This window comes from Beta vulgaris, chromosome 6 (assembly GCF_026745355.1).
Source record: "Beta vulgaris subsp. vulgaris cultivar EL10 chromosome 6, EL10.2, whole genome shotgun sequence".
NCBI classification, from domain to species: domain Eukaryota; kingdom Viridiplantae; phylum Streptophyta; class Magnoliopsida; order Caryophyllales; family Amaranthaceae; genus Beta; species Beta vulgaris.
The window spans coordinates 2,464,134-2,486,384 of NC_079207.1; the positions used below are offsets into that span (position 1 = coordinate 2,464,134).

General features: G+C 35.5%; 2 protein-coding genes across 3 annotated transcripts; both read right to left on the minus strand.

The window, feature by feature from the left end:
- Positions 1–1,445: 1,445 nt before the first annotated feature.
- On the minus strand, positions 1,446–11,041 carry LOC104894963 (hypothetical protein). Its single transcript, XM_010681351.4, has 10 exons — positions 10,719–11,041; positions 7,386–7,602; positions 6,631–6,788; positions 4,351–4,496; positions 4,158–4,220; positions 3,983–4,075; positions 3,055–3,216; positions 2,845–2,951; positions 2,291–2,463; positions 1,446–2,205 (listed from the first exon to the last, which is right to left on the minus strand). The coding sequence occupies exons 1-10, from the start codon at positions 10,798–10,800 to the stop codon at positions 1,943–1,945; spliced, it is 1,464 nt and encodes a 487-aa protein (XP_010679653.1). The 5' UTR covers positions 10,801–11,041; the 3' UTR covers positions 1,446–1,942.
- Positions 11,042–14,063: 3,022 nt separating this feature from the next.
- Positions 14,064–21,218, minus strand: LOC104894964 (uncharacterized). 2 transcript variants are annotated; one of them, XM_010681353.4, is made up of 10 exons: positions 21,141–21,218; positions 18,294–18,601; positions 17,143–17,347; positions 16,746–16,836; positions 16,428–16,573; positions 16,078–16,321; positions 15,777–15,881; positions 15,507–15,689; positions 15,202–15,406; positions 14,064–14,805 (listed from the first exon to the last, which is right to left on the minus strand). In XM_010681353.4, the coding sequence occupies exons 2-10, from the start codon at positions 18,535–18,537 to the stop codon at positions 14,291–14,293; spliced, it is 1,938 nt and encodes a 645-aa protein (XP_010679655.1). In that variant the 5' UTR covers positions 18,538–18,601; positions 21,141–21,218; the 3' UTR covers positions 14,064–14,290. The 2 variants fall into 2 exon arrangements, with proteins under 2 accessions (XP_010679655.1, XP_019105596.1); XM_019250051.2 differs by having other exon boundaries at positions 21,103–21,178.
- Positions 21,219–22,251: the final 1,033 nt, after the last annotated feature.

Sequence of the window (22,251 nt, forward strand, 5' to 3'; positions counted from 1 at the left end):
ATTACATACATATCGATATTTTATTTTAAAAGTTGTCAATTTTCTTATTGAGTGATTTTAAGGATTATCAATCCTTTTATTATTAGATTTTCATTGATTAGATATATTACATATATATCAATATTTTATTCTTATGTGTAAGATGGTTGACAACCCTGAGTCCCTGACAATTACTCAAACATTTTTCGTTCAAAACATGTATCATTTTAAGCCATTTTAAGATAAATAATATGTTACCTTATTTGACATACATTTTCTCACTCCTGGTCTCCTAAATCTTTGCGCCTCAACTCTTACATTTTATTTATTTTAAAACAAATGAAGTATATTTGTTAAAGGTTAAAATTGAAATAGTGCTGAAATTGGCAACAAGCCTATAACATCTTGTAGCCTCTAGGCGCTAATATATTGTGATTTTGTGAATATGCCCTCTTAGTATGCACCAAAGACCAAATTGTTTGTAGTATACTAGTATTACACTGTTCAAATTGAAACCCTTAGAATTTTAGGGACTCTCTTTCCCATTCATTTACTTTGACCTTAAAAATAGAAGTAACGTACACTATGTACATAAAGAATATTGGGTTTAACATATGTGAAGCAATCTTTTACATTCACTCGATCCGCCGTATTCTCTTCTTTCTTGGTTTTTAGGAGTAATAAACTGCAAATCAACTTTACTAATTTGCCTATTGTTCTCAGCTACTAATGTTGTTTCCAACACAATAGTTTATACACAATTAGCAATGGTTATTGCCCCTTGCTTCTCAACACCATAGTAGAGCCAATACGTTCAACAAATTAGGAATTTAGCTAGGAATTTTGAGTGGTATGTTTTACTAAAAAGTAAGTCGCCAACAAGTTCAACAAGCACTAATATGGCTAAGCAAAGTGTTAGGACTTGTTCAAAATTAGGGATAATGACTAATGGAGTGAACCGTCGTTAGTCATTAAGGGCCTCTTGATGTATCAACACAAAAACTCGAGGGTACCTTGTGAATTTTGAATATATGAAGGGTACCTGGTGAATTTTTTTGAAAACTCGAAAATACTTTGTGAAAAAACCGTTAAATTTATACTAATATAATAAAAAATATTAGAATTTTAACTACTAAACCAAGTCATATTCAGTGTTATCATTTTAAAGTATAATATTAATAAATGAAAAATATCATTACTACGGGCATAACCCAACCTAAAAATTAGTTGAAGCTATTAGTAGGTTCAATATCAAGTGTGTCAAAACGCATTTACTCCGTTAGGTTTGAGTAGTTGTCAATTTACTTTCTTTTGACGGCAATCGTTGTCATTCTAAATTAAGAGTTTGGCTTCTTAAATGCTTTAGTAAGAATCAAGGAGATCAAGAGAAAAAATAGGATCAGTTTTTCAATTGTTACAAGTATTACTTATTTGATGATTGTGAGCATAGCAGTTCTAAGGTTAAGTATTTTAAGTGCACAATATGAACTTTCTAGTTTCTTCTACTCAGTCTTAGACATGTAAATATGTCAATCGTAGGAAAAGAAACCATTGTTAAACATTACACAAGTCTCAAGACTTAGAATTAGAGATAGTGCCAAACCTATCCTATTGTACACAACACACTCCAAGGATTACGGCTAAATGGAGAAGAATTCATGGTGAACATGTAAGAAGGGGGCATAATTTGATAAATCCATTTAGCGATCGTGGACCACAAACAAAATCCTCTCATTTCCACTGGTGAGCATGTTCTTCATTAAGCTTTTCCATATTAACAAAACTAACTACATACTACCAGATTATGTGCAGAATTTAGGACATCAGTGCTTAAGAAGATATTCTGGACTCCATAACTTTCAATACTCTCACCGGCTGTTGTGAAAAAAAACCACACAGTTAGCTGCTTCTGAATTTGAGAAAATATTCTCCATGATCGTCAAATTAATTCAAGTCCTCCGACCTATCTGAACCAGAAAAACCACTTACGCCTAGTTGCACTGGGGTCCTTCTCAATCGGAGCTAATGTGATTCTTTCAGCATGAGCTACAGCCCATCTATTAAATTCAGGAGAAGAAACCAGTTCTTCCAGTCCCTTTTTTGTGCACTCTTTGGTCAATGATTTCCACTGGTTATCAGAAAAGTTCCTCCTTTGTGGTGTGTTATGATAGGTAGAGAAGAAGGTGTCAGATTCTGTAGGAGGCGGAGGAGTTTTCTTGGATCGTCCTGAATGATTTCACAGGTAAAGATGTGATATAATAAGAGTAGACTCTAGTGCGGTCTCTCACACAAGGCATCAGAAAATGCTAACCTTTGACTGGAGAATAGGAGGCAGCTCGTGCGGTGCATCTGGATGGAGGACTGAGAAACATATCTTGAGGATTTTGATAACTGCTCACATGCTCTACACTTCTTCTAACTGTTGGAGATGAATCATGACCCCTCACTTTCTGGTGACTTCTTGCAGCAGCTTTTCGTAATTTCCTACACAAGTACATAAAAAGGCTACTGATAGTTCTTTATGAAAATGAAGAGCAACGTAATTAATGTATCCAGTGGCACCATTTCAGATATCTGATGTTACATTCAGAAGTTACAAGAATTTTGTTTTTTGGGTGTGACCAAATCCCATTCTGCTAGCAATTTAGGTTTTAAACAACTCACAAACATCTGTTGATATGCAGCTGATAAAAGGCAAGAAAATCATATCAACTAATTAGTTTATCACATAAATACTTGCCGTTTCAACATTTCAGACACGCCACTCTTCGCCCTCAAATATGAGGAAAACGGAACTACTTAGACGTTATCTGATGAACTCAATTTATAATGAAGCCTAGTACATGCAGCGTCTCACGCTTTTACCTGTAAAGTCGGCGTAGAAATCTTGGTTTGATAACCTTACGCAAAATTGATGATATCAAAATAGCAGAAACCAATGCTTCTGCAGCCAGCAGAGGATCCAAAGTACACTGGAAAATAACACAAGATCATCAAAATCCATGACCTGGTTGAAAGGTCATCAATAGAGGATATATGAAGCAAGACATCATCATTTTAAGATAGTTTACATACCTGCAAAATCATAACAGCACCGAAAATCCGGATTGACCAGGCCACAAATTGAGATACGGTTGTATCAATACATCCTTCCTCAGTGAGAACTAATTTCCGAACAACCCAAAAGCCCAACCATGCTCCAGCAAGTGAAATAAACAGCAACAAAAAAGTGGCCAGCTGCAGTTCATTTATTGATGCATTAGCCAGCTTATAGCTTTAGATACGACAAGTTATGCCAAGGGGACAGTTAATTGTTGACTTGCAGTTTGTCTCAAATTTAAATCACTCTAATACCAACTATGTGCTCATACCTTGTTAAGTATGAGGTAATAATTTGCGGAAATATAGAAATGAAGATTGTGTAATCTAACATGAAATGTACCATATCAGTGTCCAAGACTGCATCTCAATCCGAAACATGTGTTTTTCTTCATTAACTTCCATCAACACCCAAATATCAAATTCATAAAAGGTAATAGAGATAAATGAAGAAACACATGTTTGCTCGTGGTAGTGGAGGTGCATTGCCTTCTGAATTCACATACCACATTCCATATCCAATTACACACAAGCTTTATTCTCAATTCTATGATTTGCAAGTCATGAAAGCATTAGCACTCGCCACAAACTATATTATACATACATGTGGAGCAGGGAACATCCAGAGATTTCATTTAAATCAGAAAGCACATCAGAAATTATACTCTTGACAAGGAAATGATGGTAAATATAAAGAAACTGGCACAACATAACCACTACCAATTTAAATGGCTGACACAATGTCATATTTGCCTCAGTAGGATAAGGAGAAAGATATGTTACCACCATGGATCACCCAAGGGGAACAGAAAGACTCCTAATAGAGAACCAGGAAGCTATGGTGCATTTAAGTTTCCTTAGTCTATAGATAGGCTTCAGGACCAATCACATAGGACTTACATACAGGATTGTACATGTCCTCGCTGACACCCATCTCCGCAAGCATTGTGCGCAGCAAACGTGGCAAGTAACTGAGCAAAAACGATCCGACGCCAATCTGGATACATCAAAGTAATGTAATCTGACAGAGAATATCAATGAGACAACTATCACTTCAAAACAATAAGTATGATACTCACAAAAGTCGAGTACATAAAGATAGCAAGAGAATTTCTTCGACCAGTAGGAAGAAGCTTCATTCCCTGTCAAGAGCTCAAAACAATAGTTGTGGCAAAGAATTAGTAGCTTTAAAGGGGGGAAAAACAACCCAGTAAGATTCATAATCGTAAAAGCACAGGTACCGAGATAATTATACCAAAAACTTGTGATTACCTGAAAAAGGACAATTAGTACCACAAGGACGATCCCCACAGCCATAGCACTGCTATAATAGAATATCAAAGACTCACTGAATGTGGGAGCCAGTGTAATCAAAAGCGTACCCAGGATCAGAAACACAATGCGATATGAAGAGAAGTCTGAAATAAATGTAGAACAAGTACGATTAATTGATGTCTACATAGTTATTTTCAGATCTTGCTGGTATTACAGATCATAATCCACACATATTGAGGCATTATCTTGACATGAAGGACTATGGGAGGTGATTAGTGAACACATCACCTAGTTCATACTCCCTCCGTTCCAAAATTTCCTTTCTAAAGATAATGTCTCATCACAGATGTAATAGACTAGCCAAGGGAGCAGGGGTATTTTAGTAAAATACTCTAGTTAATATGTTAGCTTGGGGAATAAGGCAAATACACTACAAATAAAAAAGATTAGGGAGAGAAGAGGGTATGAAGAATATATTGGAGGATTTAGTAGTTTAGTTTTGGGAGAGAAACAAGCCTCTCAAATGCTTGTTACTATCTTGTTCACTATCAAATTTCATACTATCTATCAAATATCAGTTTCACTCCTTAATCTTCTTCTTTTATCTACCTTAATGATGCTAGTTCATTACAACAGAGCCAAAAGTTTGAACACAAATTCTCAAAAGTAAATAAAACAAAATCATGTGTAATATGATCTCGTTATATTCGACTCAATGTGTGTTTTCAAGACATGAAATTTTTATATTTTCTACGAATACATAATCAGATACTTGGATGGTCAAAGATGTGAATCCAGACTATAACAAAGCAACTTAAAAGAAAATTAAGGGATGGAGGTAGTAGAAAGCTTAAATTAGGTTTGTGGTGAACATATCAAGTGCAATAGAAACATATATGACCAATTTCTAGTGCCCAGGGAGATGGATGACTAATAGCAATGAGGTTCCAGTGATTAATTTTGTTGCTATAGTTACCTTGCTTCTAATTTTAACTTCTTTCTTTTTGGCGGGGGTTTCCACCATCACATAAATATCTGTGGTATTGGTTTGACAAGTCAATTTGTTTCCTTCCAAAATCTACAGCACTAATCATGTTATCATCAGTGATGATTATGGTTTGTTTACTCAAAATCACATCAAATGTGCCTTTTAAAGTATATTAGAAAATACATATACATCATATGAATAGACTTCAAGAGCGCAAAATTGTTATAGGCTTATAGCAATGACATACCTGTCAAACATAATTCCTCCACTACATAGTTGTATCAGAATTTTCTGAAAGACATGAAATAACTTTCTAGCAAGACACTGATTGTCCACAGGAAGTACTATTCTCTTGCAATTTACTAGACTCCTAACATTTCTAACCTACAACAAAAAAAAATTGTACAAATTACACGATTTTCATTTTGTTGCCATCTAGCTAGAAGCAATACATCAGCACTAAAATACTTTAAATGGAATCCACATCATTACAAGTCTTTCAATACAAGTGGAATGATTTATTTCCAAGTACCAATTTGCTCCAATTTAAGTTGAAAGGAAACAGGTCTACATCTTCTATGTACTTCTAAAGTGACAATAACAACTAGGCATATTATTAGTGAGCAGTGACCGAAGGACGTAATGACATTAAATGAATTTCTGATAGACTCAAGTGCATTGTACAGAAGATAACAGTACTCACGCCTTCCTAAAGTACTTTGACATGCATCTTCATTGAACACGCCACTCCCATCATCCATCCAGGACTAATAACTTGACTTCGCATAGGTGAGGACCAGTGAATTGTAGAATAAATGGACTCAATTTTGGACATGATAAGTCAACATGGGACAATAATTTTAGGAGAGAGAGTTGTTTTTCTTACTTAGCCATAGGTAAGTTAAACAGGATATTAAGTAAATGATCAGGGGAGCGAGGGATTAGCTAAGAAAATGCTACCTTCCAGGCTCCAGCAGACATTGCTCAGTGGAATTTGAAAAAAAGTTCCATACTACCCTCAAAACATCGTTAAATTATGCATATTATACGAGGTTGAGAAAGACATCATGTCAAGTAAGTCAAAAGTAAAGGCATGGATCGAAAATGAAACTATCATTGTTTGTATCAAAAAACCATATCTCAAATCAAAAGCCAAATATCAACAATGCAAAGTGCCCCCAGAAATTGTCCTTGTAGGAAACATATTATAAAGCCATTTGCAATTAATACCAATGAAGTAGCCAGAATGATCTGCTATGAAGCAATGCAAGGAGCAAGTAATAGTTTACCTTCTTGAAGGATCAACTCAAGGGTTTCCAATGATGAACTAGCCATTCGTACATCTAAAAGCTTGTGGTCAAAGGGTGACATCCGTTGAGCCCATGAGCCCTTAGAAACCCTTTGCCACTGACTTGGGGAGCACATTCCTACCCCAAGAGACAGATTCCTGCAAGAGAAACAATTTTCCTTACATGGTAAAAAAAGCCACAATCCATTGATTTATTACCACTAGAATATTCTAATTCATTTTGGTTTTTCCTAAAAGAATGTTAAGTTAATTCATTTATTTTACACATAACTAGAAGTTATTATTCTCAGTAACTACAAGTGGTAATCAACTAAGGCCAGGAGTTATAGTTGCCACTTTTCTCTTGTTTCTGCTCTGGTCTCCGGTCTTGGCTCTTTACAGCGCTTATGGGCCCGGGGGCCACTAGAGGTCTTATTTCCTACTACGATAACATAATTAGGACAGAAAAGAGTGTATATTGAGATTTCTATTTACGAACATATCATGGTCATTTTGGCACACCGAATTCCCTTTGAACCAAATCCTTCGGCACAGTAAAAAAATAGTAACCCAGATGAATGTCTCTACTTCTATAGTCCACAATAAGAGAACGTCACTTCTTCAAAATTAGCAATATATGTGTTTCTCACTGTAACTAATCGATTCAATTTATTCACTAATCCAACCGCTCACTTTGTCTATTGTCATTTCCTAGAAGATGAAATACCTGTTTAAAGAAACCGCTTACTTGCTTACCTGTGGAAACAAATCTCAAAAGTTGGTTGGCGAAGACTAGAATTCAGGTGCAAGACTTTCACTGTCACAGCATGGGAAAATCGTTTGAGATTTTTCATTCTTGACAAACCATATATATGCACTCTTTCAGCAAGAACATTGACGCCGGGCTTAACACCAGGTGAATTTTTGACGAGCAAACTTGGGACTATCTGCAGTGCAGTAGACTGACCAACAACTGCAGATTTAAAAGCAGACTTCAAAGTCAATACTCAAGTAATTAACAGCAGCAATTAAACAATCAAGTCCATACATGAGTTTGGTACATTTCCAAGGTCCTAAGAGTCTTTCACAAATTCAAATACACAAAGAAAAAAAAACTATGCCACCTGAATGAGTCATTTCAAAGCCAGCTCCACAAATCATGGTCAAAGAAATTGAAGCACATAAAAATTCTAAAGATAGTTCACACATGTATAGCACAAGCGTAAGAGTGGAGGTGTGCATAGCAGGGATGGGCAGCCTCTAGATATGAAAAGAAAACAGGGCAGAACCGCAGAAGTAAGATTTGCACTTTGTAAAAGGTCATGATCTGCTTTTAACATGTGCCTTTGGATTTCTACTTTAATGAATTAGCAACTCTTGAGATTATCAAGTTTGTCTACAGTCTACCAAGTATTCACCTTTGCGATTCCCCCACTAAGTATTTTAAATTTATATAAAACTAATATGCCCATGCCAATGATGCATATCTTATTTGTTAATCAAGTTCATCTTATAATGGTGCTTTATCACCTTCTGCATAAGAATTTCTTTTTGCCTGAATATACAAAATAGCATTTCTTTGGCAAAATTCATGTATATTGGAAGCAGGTCCTTTAGCATTATTTTTATCTCCCCTTTGCTTGTGTTATTTCAATATCTTAATTCTCAACCCTTAGAGTTCAATTATATAATCCCTAAACAACCAGTGGCTCAATATATTAGATGAATTCACCTCTAAACTCACCTAGAAGGTGTACCAAATCACTTCTTTAGGAAAAAGGCCCATAACTATAGCAACTGCTATTTCCTTTGACTTAAAAACCTGTATTCTCGCTCCCTCTACCTTTGTGAACTGCCCTCAAACCTAGATAGAACTTCCACAATGACCTTGTCTATCTATCGACATAAATATTTTCACAAGGAATCTCTATAAATACAAGTCAGCTAACGTTAGTTAACTAGAAACTTTATCTACACCAAAAGCTCAAGCTAATCATGTTGGAGTCCGTTCAGCCCCGTTGGTTCTAGCAGTTGCCAAAATTTTGAACTTCAATTATGTACAGTATGCATCAGAAATAAATTGTCCATGAAATGAAGCCTGATTTCCGCAAATCACCAGAGTTACTGAAGTTCATCAATAGGAACTTAAGATCTCCTACAGGAATGCAAAGAAGTGCCTGTGTACTGATATCACACCTAAGGCGCATCTCCTCAAGAATGTATGCCTCTGGGGCACCTCGAGGTACTGTAATGTTTGTTATGGAAGAGTGTCTTCTCGTCTTGCCTTACGCTAAGCACTAGGATCTCTATCGCCTCAAAGTGCCACATGCCTTATTTGACTGATAATAAACAGAAAAGTAACCATTCACCTATCAGAAATAGAGCTCCATCCTCTGGAAACTAGATTTATTTCCTGCATATAGTTACGAGAGGTCTTAAACTTACCGATTTCACTAGACACGTCAAATTTTACATGCATAAAGTGAAAATTTGGTAGAGCTTTTTTAAAGCACGACACATCTCTACCATCCTTGACTGAGTTAGTGACCAAAAATAAAATAAAAAATCCCATTCTTCTTGTTCTAGTAGTTTAAGGGGTCGTTTCTTTCACTATTTTTGGGCTCCAAAAAGCAGAATCTATTACCGATTCTCTTTCTTCTTGTTTGGTTCAACCCCTCATCAATCTATTACCATTACTTGGTGGTATTGGATTCCTCCAATTTGTTACTTTCCTCAATACATGGTGATCATGGGTAACATTCATTTCCATCCCTTGGCTTGAACCAAACACTCACTAAAGGTAACCATTTTTGTTACTATTCCCTCCTCTATTTGAGTCAATTCCATAATCTTGAACCACTCACGGCCCGTTTGGTAGTTGGTCATAAATGGTGATAACGGGAATGAATTTGTGTGTAAATTTGTGAAAAATATCATTGTCCATTCCCATGGTAATGCTAATGTATCCTAAAGTGTCCACTTTTCTTCTTGAATTTCCATTCCCATCCAATACCACCTTGTAGGTGGTAATGAGTGGTAATGAAAATTGCTTCCCCTTGGAGACAAAAACACAAGTTTAGGGGTGTGATTGCTTGTCCATGGAGGAAAGATGCCAACCCATGGAGATTTTAAGGGTGCTTCCCTAATAAAATTACACTTAAAATTCATTCCCATTACCGCAATTTATTAACGACTACCAAACGAGCCGTCAAGGATGTATTCTCTTCACCTAAATTTGACTTATTTCGACACATTTTAACTTAACTTATTTGAACTTATTGTAGTTGTGAAACGTGAAATTACTCTTGGACATCTCTGACCGGATGTCTGGATCTCATATGAACTCTATTGGAACTTATTTGAACACATCTAAAAAAAAAAAAGAAACAGAGCCTAAAGAGAGAAGAGGCAGTGGCATAATGCAATCTCTCAGCTCAACATCTAGCACATCAACCATGTCGCCTCTAGCACAAATAATTGGAGTGATGGTTATGCAATCCCTGGCTAGGTTTTTCTTTCTCCCTGGTTTAATGTGAACAATAATTGTATCATAGTTATTTACATTAATATTTACTAACCCATACTATAGCACTAAACTAGATAAATGATACTGAAACAAAGATAAGCCTTCTATTCTCTGAGCGACGAAGACACCATTTTTATTCTCTCAAAGTTAGATTGTACCCAATTTGTCATTGTTAATGTCATATCATGTGAAAATCATGAAATGTCAAGGACTCAAAAACCCCTCTCCCCTTCAATATATGGCTTCTTCCTACATAAATCACCATTCTTCCCCAGAAAATCATATCCACTTTCATGAATTATATTGCTTAGCAAACCAAAAAAAAAAAAAATGCAAATATTGCAGATTAAAACCTGTAACATAAAACTGGAACGAATTTCAAAGAAAAATAAGGGTTAACAAGAATGACAAAGTTATACGATTTGTTTGTCTAGAACTTAATCAAGATTTTACAGACATTGAATTGACCTGCAAATGGAAGGAGAATATAGAATAGGAAGGAGAGTAAATGAGATTGAAACCCTAGAATTTGGTGAAGAAAGTATAAAGGAGAGAGAAAATACCTAAAGCCAGGTCATCGGAGAAGACGAAGGATGGTGAACAGGCGAATGCAAGAAAGAGCAGGCAGAGAACGCCGGTAGCCATGGCTACTGGCCACCTTCAGTTGCAAAGTTCGAATGAGAGGCGGGACTTCTGTAAAACTTGAAAGTTGAAATGCTTCAAAGTTGTGGAATTATGCAAGATTCGACACACTCAACACACATATTTGGCGGAAAATTTAAGTTTAATTGGTAGTACTTCATAAATGCTGAAGTGCTTAACCATGTTTTTTCTAAATTGCTTCAATGTTAGAGGGAGAAAAGCCTAAATCATAACCATTTTGAACATCTTTTAGTTCAAAACTAACTTTTAGGCCTGGGTTTTACTCCAAGTAAGATAATTTTATTAATAATATTTTATTTTGAAATTAATAAGATTAATTATTAATTATCACTTAGTCTATTAATCAAGACTTTATTATTTAACTTTAATATTACGCTACCAAATCTTTAGATGATTATAAAAAAAATAGTATGTAAAAAATCAAAGTAAGACCTAATTGTATGTATATTATAGCAATAATGAAAGCAAGCACAATAATATACTACGCTAAGCAAGCATGATAAGTTAAGAGTCTTTCCCTAGGTGACCTAGGGTTTTTTGAGTTTTTCGCAAGTCTCTTGGCCATCCAATCTTTCTTCCCAATCGTTTAAGGCTTTGATCCCTCCTTGGGATTGAAGTTGGCCATCATGGTTGAGGAAATTGCAACCAAAGTTTCAAATCTCAAGATAACATCAGAAGAATATCTACCAATTATTCTCGAAGAAACCGAGGGTGATAATTCCAATCAAGATATCGAACTTTCCTCGGTGGGGAAGGTTCTCACAGTATGTTCTTTCAACTTTGAGGCCTTAAAATGTACCTTAAACCAATTTGGGTCATCTCTAATGGCGCTTTGTTTAGAACTACTGAAAACGGTTTATTTGTCGTACAGTTCACAAATCAACGAGACAAATCCAAGGTTATGGTTGGGCGACCTTGGTCGCTCGATCAAAACCTAGTCTTGCTTAATGAAATTGACGGAGATCTTCAACCTTCGAACATATCTCTGACTTTATGCCCTTTTCGGGTTATAATATACAATTTACCATTGACGTATCGGACTGAAAAACATGTGAGAATAATTGGTGGCAGCATGGGCGAAGTACATGAGGTGGAATCGAGTGGTATTCGATGGAATAAGTCGGCAAGCTAAGGGTGTGTATTCTTTTGGATGTGACTAAACCTTTGCGAAGGGTTCAAAGAATCGCATTAAAGAGAGGTGATTCGGCCATGCTGGCGACAAAATATGAACGCTTGTCGATGTTCTGTTACATGTGTGGTACAATAGGATATATAGAGAGGGATTGTTTGAAGTGTCATGATGATGATGAGAAGGAGATTGAGAAACAATGGAGCTCTTGGCTTTGAGCTTCACCAAGGAGAGGTAGGCTGAAGATGGAACAAGAAGCACGAGCATTCCTTGGATGTGCTCGTATCCTTGATTTCACCAGCCCAAGTTCAACCAAGGGGGTGCGAAGGTTTCAATTGAAGCTCTGCAACTTCCTTCTCCTAGCTGCGGCCAACAAGCAATGGTTGTTGCTACTGTCGAGGGGTCTGCTCCTACCCCCTCGGTGGCTGTTGTAGACACCATAAGTACATCATATGAGATGTTGGCTCTTTCGGTTAGTATTGCACAACCTTTTATCTTTAATGCTGCACCTAACACTACTGCTACTATTAAAAACCACAAACACAAAATGAAGTAGAGTGGTTTCGATGGTCATAAATGAGACTATAATGAATGACATGGAGGTTAATAATAGTAGTTCTACTGGAGACAAAAGAAAATTTTCGGACCTTATGCTTGTTAATGATGCTGTTGTGTGTGATATTGCGGATGCGAAAAAACAGATGTTGGATTAGACCAACCTCGCCCGGAGTTATGAATATAATGTGTTGGAACTGTCGAGGTTTGGGGAACCCTTACAGTTTGTCAAAAAAGGAGATGGTTTATATCCCTATTCCCCGACATGTTGTTTTTATTAGAAACAAAAATCAAAAAAGATGTTGCTGAATAGATGAAGGATAGAATTGGTTTTTCCAATGCTATTGGTGTTTCTAGTGTTGGTCTTGCAAGTGGTTTGTGTCAAATGTGGAATAATGCTTCTATTTCTTTTACCTTGATTTCGTTCTCACAAAATCATATTTGTGGTGACGTTGTGGGCAAGGGTGATATGAGATGTCAGTTTATAGGAAAATGTGGATGGCCTGAGGAGGCTAACAAGCACAAAACATGGTCTCTTCTTCGTTCTCTTTGCACTAATACAGATACTGATATTCTTGTTGTTATGGGGGGGGGGGTTTCAATGAAATCCTTGATTATGGTGAAAAGGAGGGAGGGGCTAAAAAGGAGAGGATGGAGATGGCGAGTTTTCGTGGAGTTGTGGAGGAATGTGGGCTTGGTGATTCGCGATTTATGGGGGAATGGTACACTTGGTAGAGAGGGAATAGTTCGGAGACAAGGGTTAGAGAAATTTATTGCGGAAGCAAAAGCCATCTTCATGGCTGTTGGCTGAGCCAAAAAAACAAGGTTTGAAGGAAATTATCCTTGTTGAGTCTGATGCTCAAGTCTTGGTCTCACGCTTAACTCGCGCAACACTCTACTTCTCTGATTTGGAGGCTATTCTTGGTGACATTTTATCTCTGTATTCTAGTTTTCTTTCAATCTGTTTTTTTCTCATGTTAAAAGGGTGGAAATTTTGTAGGCTACCACCTTGCGAAAGTAGTGCCTTTTGGTTTCGAGCAATGTTGGGTAAATCACTGTCTTAGTATTGTTTCACCTTATATACTCATGGACACGTTATATATTGATTAATTAAAGCACTACTATTTTTCCTTAAAAAAAGTAGCAGCATTGATTTTGGTTTCAATATACTTACTTAATTTATTGATTGTACTACTTTTTTGGATTATAAATACTACTTTTTTAATGATCTGACTTAAAAAATGATAGAACATTTATGAATTGGGCAAAGATCCATTTTACATGGAACATCCCTACTACTTAATTTATATTTCCTCTGTTGCTTAATAATGAGTACTTGCAAATCGCAATGTTGAAATGTGCACAAAGAACACTCCCATGTGTTATAAGAGAGAAAGTCAAAATATATTGTACTTCGTATAAGAATATGTACTCATCAAAGAGATATATACTATCCCTAACACAGTAACTACTAACTACTAAGGACTTTGTTCATAGGTTTTTCCACCTCTTTCTTCTCTGTTGCAACAGAAAATATTTGTCATGATCTTTGTACTCAAAAGAATCGGAAATAATTTTGTTTTTTATAGTTTTTGTGACACCATTATTACACTTTACACATGTAATACTATAAGATTTATACAGAAAGAATGCCCACTATTTGCTGCCGTATACCCTACAGATTACAGTTTGTACATTCCTGAAGAAATGAAGTATAACAGTATAGTGCTCCGACTTAATCTACTGAGAGTGGTATATTTTCATTTGTTCCAACAAATCTGAATTCTTTCAATCATATTGGATCTCTGACTTGTTTACTGATAAGCTTATTTTGTTAGTTGTCAGACCAAATCCAAAGGGAAAAAGAGGATCATAGTGTGGATCTCCAACATTCATGGGTAGTTGATCAACAGTTTTAAACCATGTCCTTGGTAGTTTTCCTTTGAAATCATAATCACCAAACAACACATCAGTAACTCCTTGGCCTTCTGTGCCAGGCAACCACGCAGCAACTAAGGCATCGATTGAGGCCATGTAGGGCTCAATGACAAGGGGCCGGCCAGAGATAACAACAACAATACACTTGATAGCCCCACAGACATTGTTGATCACTGAGGGGCCTGGTTCTATCATCGTGAGTGTTTGACTATCTCCATCGTACTCTGCATAGGGAAGCTCGCCTACAACGACAATGGCATGGGTGAAGCTGTTGGACTCGATGAATTCTTTGTTTGGGTGTTCCTTGTATATGACTTCTGTGCTTGGGTGGACAGTGGATTTTACAGCATTCAGGATTGTAGTTCCTGCTCAAGTTTTAAAAAAATATATGTTTCAGCAAGTTCATATACATTCCCACTTATTTTGCTTTTAGTACAAGTTCTTCGGTTTTAGGGCCTGTTCTATTCGCATAAAACAGCTGAATTGAATTGAACTGAACTGAAATGAATAGTGATATGTGAGAGTAAAAGTATTGTCCAAAGCTGAACTGAATCGAATTAAACTAAGCTGAACTGAATTGAACTGAATTGAACTGAACTGAATTGAAAATAAGCTGGAGAGAACAGACTCTTAGCTTTTGAGATTTAAAAAGGCGAATAATAACCTCATAATTAGTCATACTTGTACTAGTCGTGTTAGTTGTGAAAAATGACTAACAAAAAACCAGTTTTTAATTACAAATGTTTAGCACTTTAGCTTACCTCTTGTGCCGTTATTACCCATAAATCCCTGCCATCTAGTTGTCCATCCACCACATTGATAGCCTAAATTATGAGCATGAGTACCAGCTACTAGTATCTTTGATGTTCTTTTCGGAAGGGGCAACAATGGGCTATCTCCATCTTTACCATTCTTCAGCAGTACTAGAGTTTTTCTTACCGCCTCTCTTGCCAAGTCTCTATGAGCCTGCATAATCGAAATTGGAAAATCAACTAGAAAGAAACCTCATTTCCACTACTAAACTCGAAACCTGTTTATGATATATGTCCATAATTTTATCTATTACCTGGCTTCCGAGCTCATGAACCAGACTATAATCAGAAATAGGGTGTTCAAAGAGACCCATTATGAACTTAACACGCAAAATCCTCTTTACAGCATCATCAATTCGCTCCATATGAATATAATTGTTCTTAACCAAGTAGGTAAGAATATCAATGAATTCAGTATAATTGTAAGGGACCATAATCTGTAAATTTAACAGCAAAGTGAAATTAAGTACTAATTGAAGACTGAAAATAAGGTAATCACGAAGTTTACTTCAAATATCACTGACCATGTCTATTCCAGCTCGAACTCCTGCCAAGACAGAGTCTGTATAATTGGCATGATGCGGAGTTGTCATTTTATCAAGTCCTTCCCAGTCAGAGATAAGCATCCCCTACTTGTTCAAAAGAATAGAAATGTGCATTATAGAGCAAGTTAACGACGTAAGAACCTGTTCTCTCCACCAGGTTTTAATCAAAGTGAAACTATTTTTACTACTAGAAAGGTTTCAGAAAGTGTTATACCCTTATACAGTTACTGATTTTGACAGATCAAAAATGAAGTTTTACTGATTAGAACAGATTCCTGACCTTGAATTGGAGAGTGTTCTTGAGATAAGTCATTAATAAGTCACGATTGGCATGCATCTTTTTTCCATTCAAGCTAGAATATGAGACCATAATTGTTGCCACCCCTTTGCTGATAGAATCAAGATAGGCAGGCATGTGAATATTAAACAACCCATTAGGGTCAATAACTGTGTTATCCTCATCAACGCCGTTAGTTGTTCCTCCATCACCCACAAAATGCTTAGCACAAGCTGCAACTTTGTCCCTTTTTTTGATACACACATATTATCTTAGTACAATCTATTAGTATGAATAAAAACAATGTTACTAAAAGATGATTTCATGCAATATGGTGCTATATATATGTATACCTTCCTCCAATATAAGGAATGCCATTTAAAGATCCTTTAGGATTTTCTCCCTGTAAACCATAGATTATATCAGTCATCTCCTGCACAATCTTAGGATCCTCGCTGTAACTCTCATAGCAACGGCCCCATCTTGGATCTCTACAAACCTGACAATCATTTATCAACTGTGTGTTAGACTCGTTATTTAACTTCAGATATATTGATAAGGATGAATATGGCAAAACACCAAACTATCTATTATGGAAGTGAGGCTCACATAAGTGCAATTGCCTAAATATCATACTGATCAAGGATTCTTATCTATGTAGAGGTACTTACAGCAATACAAGGAGCAAAGGCGTATCTAATCCCTGTAGCTCTGACTTCCACAGCAGTCGCAGCACCAATTCTTCTAATAAGGTCTGGATCTCTGCACCCAAATAAGTAATCATCATCAAATATAGTAGCAGTATCTAGAATGTCTTGAGCGCGAGGAACATTATCAAAGATAGTTGTTTTAAATATGTTTCATTATGTAGTATAATGTTTGCAGTAGCAATGATATTCTCAGGGCTTTCTTTCATTGTAAATTATCTTTACACTAGATTACTAAGTTTGGAATCAAATTATCGTTATTGTCAATTGGTTTTAGGACGAAACCCCATTTTCATGAAGACTTGTGTCCTTTTCATAATAAGGAAAAGCAAACAGCGAGAAAGGTGTTATAGGAACTTGCCTGGCAGCTCCAAGACCAATATTATGGGGGAATATAGTTGTATTATAGACAATGCCATTTCCATGAACAGCATCAATTCCAAAAAACATCGGTATCCTCAGACGAGTAGCCAAGGCACCTCTCTGAAATTCGTTGATTATGTTGATCCAATATTCAGCTTTAGCTCCTAGAAATGGTGCACTATCTCCCCCACTCAGCACACTTCCTGCATATATTGGATAACACTGGTTCTAGTAACTTTCCTAACTCACATAACTACCCAACTTGAAACCATTAATCACTGATTCACAACAAATGTTCAATAGTCAAAAATATTTGCAAGTCTCAAAATTTTCCAGAAAAATTCCAAATTTAAGTGGGGTCAGTCAAATGACTCCACTACTAAATGGATGCATCCATCCTGCTTGAAACAGATTCGATAAAATTTAATTTCATTGGCAACTAGTGTTAGGAAACAGGGTATTGTAGTTTGATTAATAATGAAATAATAAAGATGGGAAAACAATAAAGATGAACAAACAAAGAACATAAGGATTTATGTGGTTCAGTCAAATTTGACCTATGTCTACATGTGGGGGATTAGAGCTTCTTCACTATAATGGAGAAAAACTAGAGAGAATAATACAAGGAGTCCTAAATTTTAGAAGTGTTTCATAAGTTGTGTGTAAATAATGAGCACAAGAGGTCCTTTTATAACATAAGGAACCCTGCACAAAAACCCTAGAATATACTCCGCACAAAACCCTAAATAAGAAAAACTGATTCGGAAACGTATCTCACAAACCGCGAGTAGCGATATGCTCTCAGCAATTCTTCATAAAACGGGCGTAAGCGGAATTGGGCATATGACCTATCGTTGGAAAGCTCTTTGAACAAGCTATCACCTCCAATTCTAATCACATCAAAACCCTTTATAGATTGAGAGATATGTACATTCAAAGTCAGCCTTATGCTATTTCCAAGATTTCAGGTCACAAATAACAATTAAAACCGGACCCAACTGACCAATTGACACATTTAGTTCTTTTTGTTTGTTAGAGAGCGACTAGTGATATAGACGGGATTTGATTATTTGGTATCACCTCACAAGACTTTACCAACTAAATTAGGTCGACACATGCTGAAAGCAATAACAAATATATAGAAGTTACCTATTAAGTAAGTCTTCATAACATCATAGGAGGCGACAGAGATATCAATTTGAGTCATCTGACCTATCTTTTCATCCAAACTCATCCTGCTTAGAAGATCTTCAACTCGAACTTCAATTGCTTGATTCTGATCTTTGTATTTCATGTATGTTTCTGCCATTGCCGTTGACTTTTCAGTCCTCAAAATCAATAATACTACTACATGGATCATAAACCAAACTCGGAATATCTTCTGATAATTCATTGTTGATGATGGTCTACAACTACAGAATTTGCTGTTCTTCCTCCAATTCTAAATCTTTAAGTCTCTGAAAACAGTAATTCATAATGTACCAACAAAAAAACAACAATAATTATATTTCAATTACAGAATAATAATATGAGTCTATGAGATCATGCAGATGACCCTACAATTAGATGTAAATTAAAGTTTTTGGCATACTTACCAATAATGGAAGACAACTACTCCAAGAAAAACATTATAATAGACGTTTATTATATATATTTTACTGAATTTAGAAGGTGAACAATGGTGTAAGAATTAAGAAAGAAGAAACTAGAAGTTCATATGAGAATTAAAACTAAAATAATACTAGCTTGTACATTTTTCATTACTTGCAATATATATTTTGGAAAAAAAAAAAAAAAACTTTTATAGTATGTTTGAATTAATTGTCAAATTTGTATTAAAGAGTATAAGAAAGTGAGGTAATTAAATAATGGAGGAAGTTTAGTTCAATAGACAACTTATTAAAGGTTTTGAAGGTGGTGAACCATATCAGAGAATATCAAGCTCTTTCATTAATGTAATAGAGGATGAATCGAAAGTTGTCATTATCATTTTGCACAAGTCTTAACAACCAAATCCTTTATTACACAAAAAAATTATACTTCATATATCTTCCACGTCAAATGTGATAGAAGGTAGAAAATAGAAATGCCCACAAGAAAGAGATTCATATATGATTCATGAGGCACCTATCACTTAGATTTTTCCTTATCTTGACAAGTACGTATTCTTTATATTGCATTCACCTACGATGCATGGACACTTTTTATGGGTCAACGTTTTCTGTTTCCAACACTTTTATCATTTTCAATATTTTCAAACACTTTTAGAAACTATATTTTATTTGGAAAATAGATAATGGATTGAAAAAAAAATCACATAGTTTTTTTTTCTACTAGAAGAAATGTTTTCCCTTTAAAAATTTACCTTTTCTTTTCGATATTTTTAAATCTCTTAAAGTATAGCTAAATCTAAGTGTGTGGCCCCAAATGTTAGACTAAGACACCGTATAGATTGAGCTATACAAAGTCCTCCTTACCCAAAAGATAACCTTTCTAGTACCAAATACTAATTATTTAAACACTTCTGAGCAGCAGATGATAGCCTAGTGGTATTGACATCACCTTCGATCCCAAAGATCAAGAGATCGAGACTCACCCCTTGCAAGGAGGGTTCCCGATTTCCCCCTTCCTTGCAAGGGACTTCATCTTACCTTAAAAATGATACTAATATAACCACGAAGTGGTACTTAAAGACTCGATCATGCATATATGCTCTAAATGATTATAAAAATCTATACAAATATATTAAAAAGTGTTCCTAATTGTAAGAAACTATGTTACGTGGCGCTATTCCTATAGTGTTTACTTTATGTAAACACGCATACAATAGAAAAAAATAAAAAATAAATCTTATAAGATTTGATCTCATGACCTTAAGCTTATATACTAAAGTCTTAACCACCAAACGAAATAATGTTTGGTATAATATTTATAAAGTAAAATGTTAAATGAAAATTATAATTATCCAGGCCTAAAAACTAATTAGTATATACATAGTTGTATGAAAGCAAAGTATTGCATTTAAAGAGAATAAGTGGGAGAAGTAGCCTCCGAACATGAGGTTTGGAGGTGGTAAGAACCAAACCTCATCCTTAACATCTTAAACTTTTTATATTATACATTAGGTTCCGTTTGGTACGACGTAGAACATTTTCAATGGAAAATGATTTTCATGGAAAATAATTTATAATGGAAAAAACAATTCCAAAATTAGTTTTTCGTTGTTTGGTTCCATGTAAGAAAAATGAATGAAAGGGAAAGTAAGGAGGTAGTGACAGGAGTGTACAAGAGAGATAAGAAAAACAGTTTTCCCTTCATTTTGAAGGAAAAATGATTTTCCATCATTGGAAGACTAATTTTACCCCACGGGAAAATAGTTTTACACTCTTTTGCCAACCAAATAATGTAAAACTGAAAATAGAAAAAAAAACAATTTTTCAAAAAAACGTTTTATGCCCTACCAAACATAGCCCAAATATTAAGAATTTACTCGTCGTTAATGTCAACTAAATGTGGAAGCACATAATTAGGCTATGTTCAGTTCACCTTATTTTTGCTTATTTCAGATCTAATCAGATCAGATCAGATCAAAAAAAATAAGTTCAGATCAGATTAGTTCAGATTATGCTTATATTTAAAAATCACTATATCTTTCATTACATATTAGTAAAAATTATAATAATTGAATATTAATAAAGTACTCATTGAGACGAATCAAACAAGACCCCACATGACTATATTTTTTCTTATATATTGAGAACAATCTAAAAGATAAGATCTTATTATCAGGTCAGTTCAGATCAGATCAGATCAGATCAGAAAAAATAAGTTCAGATCAGATCAGATAAGTTCAGATCAGAAAATTTCAGGTGAACTAAACATAGCCTTAATATTGATAGAAGAACTAAAATGAACTAATAAGAGAGAAAAAATTAAGATTATATAATATAAAATAGACCTGATTTCCAAAATTAGAAGGCTGGCAATGCTAAGTACCTGATGAAAATGGAGGGAAAACGAGTGTGTTTGGATTCCAAATGTTTATTGTATACTTCATTTGTTAATATGGGGTCGCTATATATACAATATGATCATCGTCGCTTGCTTAATGGTCCATTAGTGGAGATACATACAATTCCAAAACATATCACTTTCCAATTAAGGCAAAAGTTCAGGACCTCGGACCTCCTACGTGTCCTTATTATCCTTTTAATAGTTGCAAATACGTATAGTTATAAATATTTGTCTAGGAAATGTCTTCCTTGTCCACTTATTATACTTTGATTATCGGTATTTATTTTCCCACTAGCAACTCGTGGTAAGATTAAGGACTCTGTTAGACCGAACTCTTTTCCAGGTTAATCTGATCCGAACTTGCATGCAGACAATTTGAGAGTAGTGGATAATAAGAGGAAAATCTCCGAAAGTGTCTTTAATGAGGATCAAGTTTTCAACCTTTAAATTAGAAGCTAGGTTCTTTCTTTATCATAAGGCCTAGCTTAGCTTGGTTTGAGTCTTGATATTTTTTTATTTTTTTTCAGGAACTCGTGGTAAGATGAATTACCTCTGGGTTGCTCACGCATAGGGCCACTCACCCAGAGGCCCAACCAAGCTCCAACCCCCTCCCCCCTCCCCAACAATATTGAAATTTGCTTCCACCAAGATTCGAACTTTGGTCTCCCATATAGAAGATAGGAAACGATACCATTGGATCCAAGGGTCTTGGTGGTTTGAGTCTTGATATAGGTCACCTATTCGTTACAAGTTACAAAATCTATCTTAATCTTACAATGGGATGTACATGTAATGTACAGGATCACCTTCTTATCCAGAAAGTCACTAACACCTTGGTCCTTGACTCCTTGTTTTAGTTAACTCTATCACGAGCTTAGACTTTCGTGGTCTGACTTTTTACCTTTTGCTTTATTTTGGATATTGTTAGGTTTAACTTCAAGACCCGTCTTCTACCTTCTAATAGTCAGAGCAGCTCAACTGCTCAAGCTTGAAGCTACACCCGGCTACAACTTCATACTTCCACTGTTTTTTCAGTTGACCTGTTTTCTTTGGATACAATTTTAAACTTTTATATTTTTAATTGTAATACGCA